General features: G+C 45.2%; 1 protein-coding gene across 1 annotated transcript in view; it reads right to left on the reverse strand.

The window, feature by feature from the left end:
- The window catches only part of LOC121717933 (voltage-dependent T-type calcium channel subunit alpha-1I-like), a 108842-nt gene extending 101467 nt beyond the window's left edge, over window positions 1-7375 (reverse strand). Inside the window, 2 exon segments of the mRNA XM_042102645.1 lie at window positions 3566-3699; window positions 7283-7375. Of these exon segments, the coding sequence (XP_041958579.1) occupies window positions 3566-3699; window positions 7283-7375 (227 nt within the window).
- Window positions 7376-16456: the final 9081 nt, after the last annotated feature.

Consider the following 16456-nt stretch of genomic DNA (forward strand, 5'->3'; position numbering starts at 1 on the left):
TGTGTGTGTCCTTGTGTGTGTGTGCATGTGCATGTATGTACTGTATGTGTGTGTGTGTGCGCGTGTGTGCGAGTGTGTGCATGCCTGTGTGTGTGTATGCATGCCTGTGTGTGTGTGTGTGTGTGTGTGTGTGTGTGTGTGTGTGTGTGTGTGTGTGTGTGTGTGTATGCATGCCTGTGTGTGTATCTGTGTATGTGTGTATGTGTGTGTGTACTTGTACATTTTTCATTTCTCTTCTGTTCTGTCTGGTGTCATTTCGCTTGAGATCACTTGAGACCCGCTCGCTTGTTTTGGTGCCAAGCGCCGCTGCCATCTCCCCCTCAAGATGCAAACTTTCCAAGAACTGCCAGTCTGTGCAGCAAGCTTTCTTCTGAGAGTGTTTGACTTACAAATGCTCTGCTCTTTTATGTCTGCGTGTTTCTTCATGCAAATGCGTGTCTGCAGCTTCACTGACTGAGAATGAACACCTTTATGTTTTTGTGAGTTTATATCTGTATGTGCGCGTCTGAAAACTATGAGAATCTGTGTATCTGTGCACATACACTTTAGATTCAATTCTCTGCGCATTATGTAAATGAAACTGTTCTGAATGTGTGTGTGTGTGTTTACATATGTGTATGCCCAAGCACGGGTGTGTGTATGCCCTAGCATGGGTGGCTTAATATGCAAGTGTCACTGTTGAATGTGTGTTTGTGTGTGTGTGTCTGTGTGTGTGTGTGTGTGTGTGTGCCTGTGTGTGTGCACGTGTGTGTGTGCACATGTGTGTGTGCGTCTGTGTGTTTGTGTGTGTGTGTGTGTGTGTGTGTGCACATGTGTGTGTGCGTGTGTGTGTGCACATGTGTGTGTGCGTGTGTGTGTGCACATGTGTGTGTGTGTGTGTGTGTGTGTGTGTGTGTGTGTGTGTGTGTGTGCACATGTGTGTGTGCGTGTGTGCGTGCGTGTGTGTGTGCGTGTGTGTCTGCGTGTGTGTGTGTCTGTGTGTGCGCGTGTACGTGTACGTGTCCTCTGTGTGAGGTGGATGGGCACATCAGGTGGATGGGCACGCTGTCAGGGTGGAGCAGCTCATGCATACTTAATAGGGCCAGCGTGACGCCAGGCTGCGGGCAGACCAGCCAAACAGCCAGAGCACCAGAGGGAGAAAAAGAGAGAGAGAAAAACAGAAGAGGGAAAGAAGGAAAGAAGGAAAGAGGGAGTGAACGAGGGATACAAGGGGATCTCATGAAGGAACAGGAGCGATCCATGCGCATCACTGGGTGCCAGGCCCAGATGTGGGCCGTGTCTGGGCCAGCGTTCGCTGCCGTCGGCCCTGCCAGAGTAGCGCCAGCCTGGTGAGTTAAAGAAACATTCGGAGTTCACTCCCATCCCGGTGGTCAACTATTGCCCTCCACAGTCTTTGTGCCACCTTCTGGCCTGCACCGACACACACACACACACACCCCTTCTATAAACACCTCCATCTGGGCACGCTCTCAGGTTTTGCCATTGGCCTACCCTCCCTTCCCCTTCTCTCCAGGCCCACGATAGAAAGGGGGCTCATTAACACCGGAGTCCACACGCACGCACGCACGCATGCACACGCACACACACACGCACACGCACACGCACACGCACACGCACACGCACACGCACACGCACACGCACACGCACACGCACACGCACACGCACACGCACACACACACGCACACACACACACACACACACACGCACACAGTCAGCTGAAGGGTGGATACATTGTGTGCAGAATCAGAGAGATTTGTGAGAACACAGAAAGCAATCAGGAGGCACATCATACCAGCGGGACAAAGGAGTGGTGTCATCACACTCAATGCCACTGCATGTCTCTAACGCCTGAGTGTAGCTTTATAATACACGTACACTGCATGTCTCTAACGCCTGAGTGTAGCTTTATAATACACATACACGCTCAATGCCACTGCATGTCTCTAACGCCTGAGTGTAGCTTTATAATACACATACACTGCATGTCTCTAACGCCTGAGTGTAGCTTTATAATACACATACACTGCATGTCTCTAACGCCTGAGTGTAGCTTTATAATACACATACACGCTCAATGCCACTGCATGTCTCTAACACCGGAGTGTAGCTTTATAATATAATTATAAGCTTTATAATTTACACTTAAAACTCTGCACCCTAGTGGTATTAATGATGAATTTAGTTTAACATGTTGGCTGTGATGAATATATTTGGTTGAATAATGAACTAGGCCTACATGGATGCAAGATATCCGAAGTGAGATGTTGATGTTAATGATGAGAATATGTACCTAGATTAATGTATGCCCTCTGTTCTCTAAATATTGTGCTTTTACTATTTTCAAATATGGCATAGCCTCTTAAAACATTTTTTGTGATTGTATGTTTCTGTATACAAATGTGGTTATATCTCCTGTACATGTTTGCATATGTTTGTATATAATTGTAATGATTTGTGATATAATTTTGTAATTTTGGTGATTCAGATATGTGACCCCGAATGCACTCATATGTCTTGGGGTTATTGGGTGATTGGCAGGCGAGCCTATAAATGGCCGCTGTGCCCTTTTGATGAGTCACGTACAAGGAATACTGATGAAGGGCTAGACCCGAAACGTTAACCCCTTGTTTTTGTGGCCTGTAATTGTTTTTTCGGCTTTTTCAAAAATACACTGTTGGAACTACTCAGCCCCTGTGTGCGATCTCCCCTTTCTTCACTTGAGTATTACGTTTTTTGGAGACTATACGGCGACACCTCAATACTAGACGAAAGGCTCAGACGCCACACTTCACCTTCGCTTTATAACACATACACGCTCAATGCCACTGCATGTCTCTAACGCCTGAGTGTAGCTTTATAATACACATACACCGCTTGCACATCAACACTGATGAATGGCTGTAAGGTTGTTTTAGATATTCACTAGCTTTGTTTCAGTGCAGCATTTATTTATAGCAAAGTAAACACCAAACCATGATGGAAGAATATGGATGATGACAGTAGTGTAGGACTATTAAATGGCAATTCCACGCAAAACTGTCACGTCCATAACGCCAACTAAATACGATGGCATTGTGTTGCCGTTGTGTATGGCGGATGTATCGTATCAGTTTTGCGTCAAATTGCCCTAAAGCAAATGTATAAAATAAATCATCTGGCAAGCTGTTGAAATCTACACAATGAACATCTGGCAAGCTGAAGTCCACTACTGCTGTCTCCACTGTGTAAGGTGGCATATTCAGCTGAAGTCCACTACTGCTGTCTCCACTGTGTAAGGTGGCATATTCAGCTGAAGTCCACTACGACTGTCTCTGCTGTGCTAGTGGCATATTCAGCTGAAGTCCACTACGGCTGTCACTGCTGTGGCATATTCAGCTGAAGACCACTACGGCTGTCTCTGCTGTGGCAGTGGCATATTCAGGAGCCTACACTTGAGATCTCTCCTCTACTGTTCTGTCCTCATACCCAGCCATATGTGAGCCTCTTCACAAGCCTGATGTGTTGCTGATGGCAAAACCGACCAGGAGAACAACAGCAGCAACATCAGCAGCAGCGCCTTACTTACCCTGCCATAACGATGAAGAAGTCCAGCCGGTTCCAAGTGTCGCCCAGGTAACAGCGGCGGCCAAAGATGCCCAGTGCCACCATCTTGACCACCATCTCCACGGCGAAGAATATGTAGATGAAGGCATCGAATGCCTGGGGGGGGTTTCAAAAAAAAATGTTTGAACAAGGGTGAAGAGAGAAAGATTAGAGTCACCAAAGTGACAAGACAGACAGGCCGACAAGTTGGTCAGTCAGACAGTCAAAAAAGACAGACAGATTGAGTGAGAGACAGATAGAGAGAGAGAGACAGAGAGATAGAGAGAGAGAGAAACAGAGAGAGAGAGAGAGACAGATAGAGACAAACAGACAGACGTAGTGTCAGCTGGAGAGCCCCTCCTGACTCTCTCGAGCGCCGTCACTGCATCTGTGTGTCACCATGGCGCTGACGAGAGGTGACTCACTTCACATGCAATCAGAGCCGCCATCATAAACACACACCGCTGTAATCAAAACCGCTGATTAAAATCTCAAATGGCTCAGCCATTCACTCTGCTATCCGGCCTTCAGAACGCACTTCATGCACTCATACTGTGATTATGCTGTGTGTGTGTGTGTGTGTGTGTGGAGATGGGGAGTAGACCTAGTGTGTGCGTGTGTGTATGTGTGTATGTGTGTGTGTGTGTGTGTGTGTGTGTGTGTGTTCACACGCTATTTGTATGTTATTTGTATCATTTGTGAGAAAAGAGGGAATCCAATTGTCTAAGCTAACAATACAGGGTGTGAATGCACAGCTAAACAAAATCTACTTTAGACACATTGTGTTTGGAGTGTCCTGCAGTATTTAATGTTAAATAGTGGCATCAATGAATACATTGAGTAAGAATATGAGAAAAAACAAAAAAACAAAACAAAAAAAAATCCAAAAAAGAAAAAAAAAGCTGTTGCTGAGTGCAGGTGTGCACAGTGAGCAAATAAAAATAAATACCACAAACAATAAATAATGAATAAAAACAGGCAAAACAACAAAAGAGGGAGTGGGAAAAACCTCATCACAAGAGAACCTCTCCCTCAGAGGCAGTGTGTGTGTGTGTGTGTGTGTGTGTGTGTGTGTGTGTGTGTGTGTGTGTGTGTGTGTGTGTGTGTGTGTGTGTGTGTGTGTGAGAGAGAGAGAGAGAGAGAGTGTGTTTATGCCTCCACTCAGAAGGGAACAAAACACACTCCCACATCCCTCAGTCAGTGCTCGAGAAATCTGAGCTACTGGAGTGAAACTTTGCTTTATCATTTTGCCTTTGCTTTTCCTTTTGCTATGGAGAGAGAGAAAGAGAGAGAGAGAGAAAGAGAGAGAGAGAAAGAAAGAGGGAGAATGAGAGAGAGAGGTGTGAGTGAGTGAGTGAGTGAGTGAGTGAGTGAGTGAGTGAGTGAGTGAGTGAGTGAGTGAGTGTGTGTGTGTGTGTGTGTGTGTGCGCCATTGTGCACAGCTTGTTTGCTGAGTCACACACACACACACACAGGTGTATATTTGTAAGAAAACTGAGGCTTCACCATCTTACATTACACCATCTTACGTCAGAAATGCCCTCATTATAGTAATCTCAAGTGAGAGCTGCGCTGTCCGTGCTTAAACAGCCAACGATCAACAACAATCAAGTGTAAACAACAGTGGTGTGGCCAAGGTTTCAGGTTATCAACCCAACACATCTAGCCTAGAAATCTAGACGCACCCTAGCGGCGGCAAATTAATTTGCTCAGCTTGTACGTCTAGTATCGAACCATAGGGATTTCTATTGGCTTAGCACCGTGGATGTTCTCCAATCACAGCGCTCTATTTTGTTAGAGAGTCTTAAGGCGGGCTTAACAGGATAACGACAGTCCTGTGACGGTGAACAACAAGGAAGGTGGCAATGGCGAACGAAGAGCGGTTGTTTGAATCACCGTTGGCGTCAACTTAGGAGGAGTTGGACTTGTGCTTTTCTTTGAAAGTTGAGCAACACAATGCACTTAAGTCATTACTTTCGAAGCAGGATGTATTTGCCGTTTTGCCGACCGGATACGGATATGGTCGTAGCGCTGGCCTATTGCATGCCTAGGCAGTTTGAAAGACAATTCTCTGCCCGCCCCTTGGATTAAGCGAGGTGAATGGTTCGATGCCAGACTATACATCTCAATGATATAGGATGGCCCCGCCAGGCTACAACACATCCACATCAGCATGTAAAAGGCCAGTTAAGCTTACCTAAGTGTATCTACACAAGAAAAGCCCTGATGGTTAGCATGTAGGTCTAGAGGGTTTCACCCTGAGGGTGACTTCTGAATCTGATCTGGATTAGATGAGGTTATCGACTAAGTGAGTGTGTGCTTGTGCATGTGTGTGTGTGTGTGTGTGTTGGCGGGGGGTCTGTGTGTGAGAGAGAGAGAGGGTGAGAGAGAGAAGGTGAATAAGTACAGAGAGACAGTACAGAACAAAACAAGTCGTGTGTGTGTGTGTGTGTGTGTGTGTGTCACAAACACACACACACACACACACACGCACACGCACACGCGCACACGCACACACACACCTTGAACAATGGCTGTTCAAGTGGCGTTTACAGTGTATCAGAGGGGAAGGCCGGCTGACACGAGTGATCCAGAGGTGTCATTCAGCAAGCCCTTGACAGGAAGAAAGCCCCAGCACACAGGAGTGAGTCACAAACAGAAAGAGCAGATGGAGAGGTGGCTCGGTACTCAAGGCCAACATAGACAAGAGAGGAGGATGGATACCACAGAAAGAAAGATAGAAAGATAAAGAGAAATTGGGAGTAAAGTGTGAAAAGGCATGTTGTGCTATTGAAAGAGAGCAGGTGGATAGGTAGAGTCGAAAGAGAAGAGGAGAGGTGTAAGGGGGCCCAAGGACATTAAAAAAAACAACACACACACACACACACACACACACACACACACACACACACACACACACACACACACACACACACACACACGACTGTGCTTCTCACAGTACGTTCAGATACTGTCTTGCAGTGACAACAGCACAGGGTGCATTTTGGTGCACAATTTCGCTATATACCACAGCTTGAGACAGTATTACATGACACATCGCCACCATCACATTCTGTGGTTAGAAATAAAGAGCCACGGAAAGAGAGAGACAGAGAGACAGAGAGATATAGAGAGAGAAAGAGAGAGAGAAAGAGAGAGAGAAAGAAAGAGAGAATAAAAGGGAGAAAATGATTGTGACTCATTGTGTGTCATTGGTGGTCACTAAGAGGAAACATGTCCAACAACAGGTTCTCCTACTTTCACGAACCAATACACAACATAACTCAGCAACACACACACACACACGCACAAATTGGGGACATACAAATGTGAAAGATGAGCTTCAAACAAACACACGCAAAAGAACCAAAACGAAAAAACTAAAAAGAACAAAAGAGAAGATAAAACATCCCCCCATCCAAAAATATATATAATGTATATATATATATACTGACTAGATGGCGCCTTGACCTCTGCTGTTATTGATAGTTGCTAAATAAGGTTTTCTATCGCTGGGGATGGCCAAACATCGCTAAATCGGTAACACTGACAATACCGGAGAACTAGTTTAGAGCTTCAGATCCCGATCCAAGATGGCAGCAGTGTTGACACATGCTGGGAAGCAGAAGGCGACATCTAGTCAGTATGTGTATCTATACAAATAAACAAAAGAATAAGTGAATGGAGAGAGCAGGCTCACCTGTAGTATCTGGCAGCGGTCGGAGGAGCAGTCGATGTTCTCACAGGGCTGGTACATCCCCAGGGTGACGCAGTTCAGCAGGATCACCATCATGCTCACCCGCTCGAACCACGTGCTGCACCCACAGTTAAGGCCAACCGACACGACAGCTGATATGAAAAGCATTACATTTGGCATCGCTGCTAAGAGCATTGTGAAAGGAAGCATTAGTGTTACAGCTAGTGTCTGTGATTTTGATCTACTATATCAGTTTCAGGGAATTGATTGTTGTGGTCTATTAGCGGTCTGTTCTCTATGTGTGTGTGTGTGTGTTCTGAGAAACTTCAGCACACACATACACACACACACACACACACCATCACACACACCAACACACACACACACACAAACAGTCCTGGCTCTCTTGGAAACAAACAAATGCCGTTTGTAAGCTCGGAGGACCCAACTTTAAAAATCCCGACCTCGGAAAAAAGAGTGTTTATGAGATCAGCTCGGAAAACAAATACAGGAAATGCTTAAATAAGTTATTAAAACTCCAAACTATGGTTTAGCAAGTGAAACATGTCTCGGGAGTGTTTCTATCTGTAGTGTTAATTTAGTGATAAATTACGTTGCCTATTTGTAACGAGAGTGAAATTCGCCTCTTGTGTTGTTGCGTGGTTGGAGAATATGATAGTGACGTTGGAGAATATGATAGTAGTCAAGTTGGATACCTTGGGGCACAAGAGTTCCCATTTAAGAAGATTTTGACTTATTTTAAGTCAAATAATCTTACAAGAAAGCTCAAAGTAAGTATCTTTATACTAAAAACAATACTAACTAGATTTTTATCTTAATATAAGATTATAACACTTGGTAAGATATCATTTTTTGCAGTGATCGGAGGTCAGAATTTCCGAATATCCAATGTGGCATGAAGGCCCTATCAGTCCGAGCTGTAAATGATTCCAGTCCATCAACATGTTGCTCAAGGGGCATGGAGGAAACACATGGAATTTGATTGGTTGAGCTCACATATCTACAACCTTCTACCATAATCATGGACTGGGCCTTCAATATACATAAAGTATGATATGTGTGTGTGTGTGTCTGTGTGTGTGTGGGTGTGTGTATGTGTGTGATACATCAGATCATTTCATGTGTGTACACATTAATATACATCAAGAAAACTACAGTAGGCTATATACACTTCATGGTTAAATTTAAGAGAAGATTTTCACAGAGGAAAGGAGAGAAATATGACTGTCGCAAAAAAAAAAAACCTCAGAGCACAGGCTGAAAATTCTCTTACGATTTTCATGCTTTCACTCAAAGGACAATTCAGGGAGAAATGTAATTTCCTTTTTCATCCCCTGCCTTCATGTTTAAGCAGACATGAGAAGAAGAAATAAAGTGAGATATTAGAAGAAGAAGAAATAAAGAGAACAGATATTAGGAGAGATTGAGAGAGAGAGAGATGGAGAGAGAGAGAGAGATGGAGGGAGGGAATGAGGGAGGGGGGAGGGAAAGATCCATCCACACTCTCAAGTGTGACATAAGACATGAAAGCACGTTTGAGGGTGGCCACCACGGCTATCGTTGCAGCTGAGCGGTGGCACATAAGGAGGAATTTAACAGCCCACGAGGCAGAATCATTCTCAGCAGATTATTCTAGAACTCTCTAATGTGTGTTCCTGCTGCGGAACTGCAACCACGCCTCGCAGTGGGCTGCAGGGAAGATAAAAAACATTTGACTGAAATGGAATCGCGCCACTCCGAATAATTTCTGGACATTGCCTTCTTAAAGATCACTTATGCTGGCCCACTCAAAAACAACCTAAGGGACTTAGAAGACGTTCCACCGAGCGAGACTGTTTGGCTCTCCCTCTGTGTATTATTCAGAGCTAGACACAGCATGCATGTCCACAGAAAACACGTTAGCACAAATAAACTAATCCTTGGCAAACTGCACAAGTGAAGGAGAACTATTTTTTATCTCCACACCATACCTCTCTTCAAACCACACTAGCGAATACTCAACTCTCCGTCTCCATTTCGGCGGAGCCACTGCAGTCAGTGTGTCTGTAGGTCACTACGTGTCGTGTTATGTAATGGACACAAGACAGATTATCACTGAATGCCACTGAGTGACCAGAGCAAAGGGCAGAAGTGTTAGCAAGACAGGGGTCAGGGGATCAATATCCAGACCGCTTTACTGCGGGGCACATAGAACAGCATGTGCTGAATGTATAAAAGTGAAGACAGGGTTCTAAGTGCTAGCACCCAGGGCGAGTGAAAACAGGGTTCTTAGTGCTAGCACCCAGGGCAAGTGAATACAGGGTTCTAAGTGCTAGCACCCAGGGTAAGTAAAAACAGGGTTCTAAGTGCTAGCACCCAGGGCAAGTGAATACAGGGTTCTAAGTGCTAGCACCCAGGGTGACTGAAAACAGGGTTCTAAGTGCTAGCACCCAGGATGAGTGTCGTAAAAAAAAATGTCACCCATCCACCACCACATCACAATCTGGCTCATTTTACAAATCTCTGTAGAACTCACATATGGTAAGCACACGCCAGATATGCTGGTGATTTCTTTTATTATTTTATTTTTTGATGCCATCACTCTCTTCTAAAGACTTTGACACCCAGAGGCAAGAGCAATCATGTGAAAACATCCACCCTCCAAGTTCCATTTCCCTCCCTGACACAATCCATTCAGCACTGTGACAGACCTACAGTAGGTAATATTCAATCCCAAGAGACAGGCAGAAAGACAGGAGCAGCAGTCACACATCATTTACTTCAAAGTAATGTTTACATTGAGACACTGTTATATCATCAGTATGTTCACATGCATATGGTACATATTGAAAACATACACGTACTGTTCAAAATTAAAATAGTATGGAAGAATGTTTGCAACATACAGGTAATAGATGAATAGAAAAGAGCAGTGATAAAATGTATAACTCTATAATGTATAATGATCACTAGCCTACAACAGAAGTATGCACCAAGCTGCTGTATAAGTGTAAGTATATATACTCTTTTGATCCCGTGAGGGAAATTTGGCATTGAATTAGTGAATTAGTGAAACACACTCAGTACACAGTGAGGTGAAGCACACACTAATCCCGGCGCAGTGAGCTGCCTGCTACAACAGCAGCGCTCGGGGAGCAGTGAGGGATTAGGTGCCTTGCTCAAGGGCACCTCAGCCGTTCCTACTGGTCAGGGTTCGAACCGGCAACCCTCCGGTTACAAGTCCGAAGCGCTAACCAGTAGGCCACGGCTGCTGTTCAACACACGGCACTCAGTGGAGGTGGTTTTACTGAGGGAAGGTTTACATCTACTGCAGTCAGTAGCTTCAGAAGTCTCCCCCTACTGTATGTAGAAGCAGAACACCAAATAATGTCTACTGAGCTACCCATACATGGGCATCCTGCTCAGGCTCCTCCTCAGTCAAGATGATACACAGGAGAAAGGGCACTGTCCCCTTCTGCCACAATTAGATACAGGACCCACTGGTCATACCCTCCCATGTCCTCCATACATCCTCATCATTCAGTCTCCAACATACTGCATTCCTGGAATAACTATATAGGCATGAAAAGAAATGAGAGAGAGGAGAGATGAAGCTTTCAGCATATAATTACATTCAGATCTGCCTACGAGTTCATTCTATTAACATCACTGGTACCCGGCGGAAGACAGAGACCAAGTCTAAACTCATTGATGAGATTAGCTACCGGCCCAAAGGGATGAGAGTGGAACAGCATGATTAGCATGATTAGCAAGCTTAGCTTTGGGCTAATGCTGTATTGAATGATTGCGACTGTATTCTGGTCTGATTCAGAAGTATCCCTCTCACAGCAGAAATGAAACTGCTAAGCTAAGGGCCGGGACAACTGTGGCTAGTGATTGTGCGAACTCAACAAAAAAGAAAAAAATAGGAAGCTTTTTGAAAAATGAGTCCATTAGTGAAATCACTATTGAGAGATCTGGTGCCTTTTGCACTCTTCTGTCCTCTCTCTCCCTTTCTCCCTCTCTCTCGCACTAACCACCATTCTGTAACTTTAACAAAGTGGAGCTAACATTACGCCAAACCCTGTGATCTTGACCAGCCTATTTCCATATCTATTTCCACCACCCCTAAATGGAAAAAAACCCCAAATGTATTTGTATAAATCTTCCTCAGCTTTCAACAGCCACGCTCGCCGACCGTAATGTACCCAGGGATATTGGAGGCCAATTGAGTGGCCAAGCAATGGATCACTGGTACCCGTGCTCAAATGCCTTGTTTTAATCTATTCTCAGTTGAGTTAAAGCCAGCGGCTCGAGCTGCACTTCGCCAATTTAATTCGGCCCCAGGACAGGCCTCATTTGAAAAGGGTGAGAGAAGAAAACAAAATGGCATCCACAAAATGGCACACTCTATGGAAAAACTATTTACAGTATTTTCTGTTTTACCGCAGAGAGAACTGTCAGCAGGCTAAACGCTATACTCATTAGATAAACAGATATAAATCTCTGTTGACACTGGAGTTGATCCCAGTCACTTTTGAAGCCCACCTGTATTACTGGGCGCCGTTCCAGTTATGAATTGTGATGGATTTATTGTAAACCCCTTGATTTTGGCACCGGGTGTTATTTTTCTCCAGGGCTCAAACACTGTGGCCAAAATTGAGGTTGAAGGTTGAAGGACACGATGATGAAAGGAAGGAAGAAGGAAGGAGGAGAAGGAAGAAGGGCAGAGAAGAGAGAGAGAGAGAGAGAGAGAGAGAAAGAGAGATAGAGACACTATAGTCTCTCAATCCAAGCCACTTTCATTTTCTTCTAGCCGTGCAGACAAGTGACAGCTCTTGCTGCGGGTCCGTTTGCTCATTTACGGGGAGCCAGGGGCGAACACGGATATTTAATTAGCGAACGCCAGCGGCCCAATGACGAGGGATTGCTCCCGGAGAGGTTCTCTAACTCCGTCTCTGGAAATACGGGCACGCCGCCGCACACGGACCGCCCAGAGGCAGAGACGGCGCTGTAGCCGGGAGAGAACACGCAGAGGTCAGCCAATCAGAGGAGACTCGTCCACTGACAGCTGCCCGTTCACGGCTGCTGTTGTTTCAGGTGGCCAACCTCCTGCTGGCTATCCAGTAATTATGTGTCTGAAAACAAAACATGTCAAGGCCTAGTTAACAGAAGCTGTTCCATAATTGTCCATAGGTTGGGAAAAAGACATTCTTTCACACAAGCTTACGTCACAGACCACTTGGAGGTATATCAGAGTTTTGGTTGATTTGACCATCAGTTAACTTCAAAACAGATCTCAATGGCGATGCAGGATTTGTTTGCATCTTCAGCAAACATGGCGTACCTGGTGACCACCCACAAATATAGTCAAATATCCACAAATGCCCGTATGTTAGTGTGAAGGAATAAAACATGAGGAGAAGAATAACAGGAGAAGTAACGAGTAATGGAAAACGAGTTCCATCATCATGGAACCCCGTACAGAAGAATCTCCCTAACAACAGAGACCTGAAGTCTACAGCCACTTAAGAAACTGCTTTCAGGAACCCGGCTCAACATCCTGTCCAGAGTGAATCCATAACCTTTGGTGTTCTTTCACAGTCACACAGAGTCAAGTCGGTGGTTTCCACAGAGAGACAGCGCTTGCCCTCTGATCTCCATGGCAACAGCCGGTCTATTAAATAATGGCTAATTCGGCGGGTGACTGGAGCGCCTGGTGCCGACTGTGGGGCCGGAGAGCCTCTGATGGCCGTCCAACTTCATTAGCTCTCTACAGTCCGGGTCCAAACTAGCTCTTGGAGCGCATACTGCCCCCGACCCCCTGTCTGTTTATGCAACGGCAGATTGGAAAAGACAACCATGACGCACACTACCAGAGTTATACAATCTATACGTTATACTAACTGTTTAGCATGTTGTGTTTGACTGTGGGCAGAAAGATACTGTAGGAATAAATAACCCTGCATACAGTTTCCCCGTATACTGTTTTTTTTTTTTTATCCTGTAGCTCTGTAGAAGATGTACTGAAAATATACTGACACATTGGCAGGCCCAACCAAACACAGACACAATGAAAAGGTGTTTTTGATGCAGGTTTATACTTTTAATGTGTATTTGTAGACCATTTGGATTGTACAATATTAACAACAATAGACAATTTAAAAATAGTCTGGATTCACTCGAGCGCTAAATTCTTAAGAAGAGCTTAGTTTATTGGCATCCTCATAAAAAGGTGCTTAAAGTAAAAATCGACATGCAAATAGGGCTTGAGTACTCCGAAAGCGTCAAGTCAGTGTGGGACTCTAATCCTGCCCTGAACTATAGTGCTTGTGTCAGCGCAAGCCGAGACCCTTTCCTTCGTCTTATCCACTAATAGTCCATTACCTTCGTCTATTGAACCAACACTCTCAGAAAATAAAACCGCAGGCAAGCGGAAAAAAAAAATCACTTGCCTCCGGAATTTTCCATTCCACTGACCCAAAACAATAAAAGTGTCAGAGACTGCCTCTCACGGTGCCATCAAGGAAAGGAGTGAACAACAACTTGACTGTGTGGGGCTGCATCAGAACCCATCTTTTTACACTCTCTCTCTCTCTCTCTCTCTCTCCAGCAGATGGTGTTGGGACGCCAGTGGAACCGGTCCGCACTGAGCTCCCCCAGACCCAGAAGGCTGGAGGGAGACAAATGGCTGCCTAACGCCCGCTGACAGCCTCTCCCAGACCAGACCCCCACAAGCTGGGGCCAGGGGAGCACTGGGGCACTGGGAGTGGTGCAGGAGTACGCCGCCAACACCACCAGAGCTGGATAAGGAATGAACCAGAAGAGTGGCTGCTTGGGTCAGCTACCGGCCAAATGAAAACCAATGACTTGCCACTGGCCGCTAGAAGCCTAAATTGCGCTATTTGGACTCATTTTAAAACTACTCAACCCTGCCATCCATGTTGGATCGAGCGTAGCGTAACAAGCTTACACTCAAAGTTCAGTGGAAACTGGGAGTGGTTGGTTGATGCTGGAGAAGTGGCATGGAATTCTCAAGTTGATCAGGAGCTCACGCCATAATATACTGCTTGGGGGAGGTCAATCCACACGACCGCTCCTCCACCACGTTACCATGCTGTGGTTCGAGTTCAAGGTCAACTTGAGTGGATGGCACTGTGGTGTGCCAAGTCAAAAGCGCAACAGAGAACAGTTAGCAGCCAAGCGGGGGTGGGTAATTGGTCCATTGGTGGTGCTGCTTAGAAATCAACAGCTGCCGAGATCTCCCCTACTAAGTGAGGGGCAGCGGTCAGCAATATCAAACTTCTCAGGCTCGGAACACAACAGTGTGCAAGAGTGTGAGTCACCTCCCCAGGCCGACAGTCTGGCTGAGCAGTGTCTTCGGCACCCGCAGCACAGTTCTCGGTGAAGGTCATCACCGCCAAGCTGTCTGGGGTCGGCCAGAGATAGCCCTGCCCAGACAGGGGGCCAGTGAGATGATCATTACTGATTCACAGGCCCTGCTGCTAACGCAGATTAGGCAATAGCTGCTGCAGCTGCTTTGGGAGACACTAGCGTGTGTGTGTGTGTGTGTGTGTGTGTGTGTGTGTGTGGCTGCTTTAGGATGTGACAGACCTGTTGAAAGGAGAACATTTTGCTTGATCACCAAGTCAGAGCAAGGAAGATCATGTCCAGGTTTTTTTTTTTTTTTTAAACCTGTGCAAACAATCACTAAAAACAAAAAGAATTCTTACAGCCAATTCAAAACCTATTCCTCTTACGAACAATTACTTATTTCCACTGACATTGACAATGTTCATAATATACTTCCAGTGAAAGAGCCAAAGAGTAAATAATGGTGCTGTTTGTAGATCTATTCTCTCATAAAGGTAAAATTCAATTTTTGAGCTGTAGGAACTTAGTGTACACATGAAAACAACGTTAGTTAGAGTGCACGTCTGGCAGAGTGTGCAGTTTGATGGAGAATGTGTGTCTCTAATCAAGCCTAATTAACAACCAACAGTGTACAAACTGTAAAGACACACACACACACACACACACACGCATCACACACACGCACACACACCACACACACGCACACACACACCTTCCGACTGCTGAGCAAAAGACTGCAAGGATTCCTCAAGACAGGATGAGCTCTGTTGCTGTGGCAACCATTTCAGGCTTTCATAGAGTGAAAAAATTAAGAAAAACAACAGTTTGTGGTATTGAGGTAAACAGTGGCTCAAATGTAAAAAAAGAGAGAACTAAACGATGACTGAATTTCTTTGGCTATATAAAAGGTAAAAAACTGTAAGAAAACCTTACGTTAAATATACTCTGTGTGTGTTTAGGAGAGAGAGTAAGTGTGTGTTTGAGAGAAAGTGAGTGAGAATGCAAGAGATATTGCACACTGAGTTTTGCAGTTAACTTTATGCTTGCTTTTCATCAGAAGTTCCTCTGACACCTCATTTGCCCTTTATCTGACAGTTCCTTTGTCTCAGAGCTAGCAGGTCCTCCGAGATTCTCAAGTCTCCATAGGGCTCTCCATTTAAACCAGCGGGGGATCTGTTTGTGTACATTCCCCAGGAACACTCTTTGAATGTCTACCTATCAGGGCTATCAGTCAAAACTAATTGGCACTACTTAAGACCTGAGCTATTTTCAAACTAGAAAAAAATAATAATGAAAGACTATGGGTTATAAACACAGCAATTAGCAACATGCTATCATATCAACAAGAGAAAATATTTAACCATTATTGTAAGTAACAATAGCCACCCACAGCTCACGCAGCTGTTGTGCTGCCACACTAGCGGCTAAAAACTTGACTTCCCCATCCCTACACCAGACCTCCACTCCTTCCCCCAGCAGGGCCTGTGTAATTACAGCTCCAGGAGGTGCTGCTAGCTGCTAAGTTCGACCATTTACGGCATGTACATTAGCTACTTAGCAGCTTAGCTAACGGGCTAATCCTGAAATCCTGGAGGGCTGAGGCCAGGCTGATAAGGAGGCTGACCTTGTGTATGAGAATTACAACCCAACCCAGCCCCTAAAAAAGTGAATATTCACTCACAAGTGAAGTGTGTGTTTACTGGGGGGGCAGAGAAAGTGAAGAGAGGGAGAGGGGAGAGAGATTTGAAGAGTGATAGCTAAAGTGCTGACAGCTAATATTGTTTCTTGGAGATAGCAACAGCA

Source organism: Alosa sapidissima, chromosome 9 (genome assembly GCF_018492685.1).
Source record: "Alosa sapidissima isolate fAloSap1 chromosome 9, fAloSap1.pri, whole genome shotgun sequence".
In the NCBI taxonomy this organism is placed as follows: domain Eukaryota; kingdom Metazoa; phylum Chordata; class Actinopteri; order Clupeiformes; family Clupeidae; genus Alosa; species Alosa sapidissima.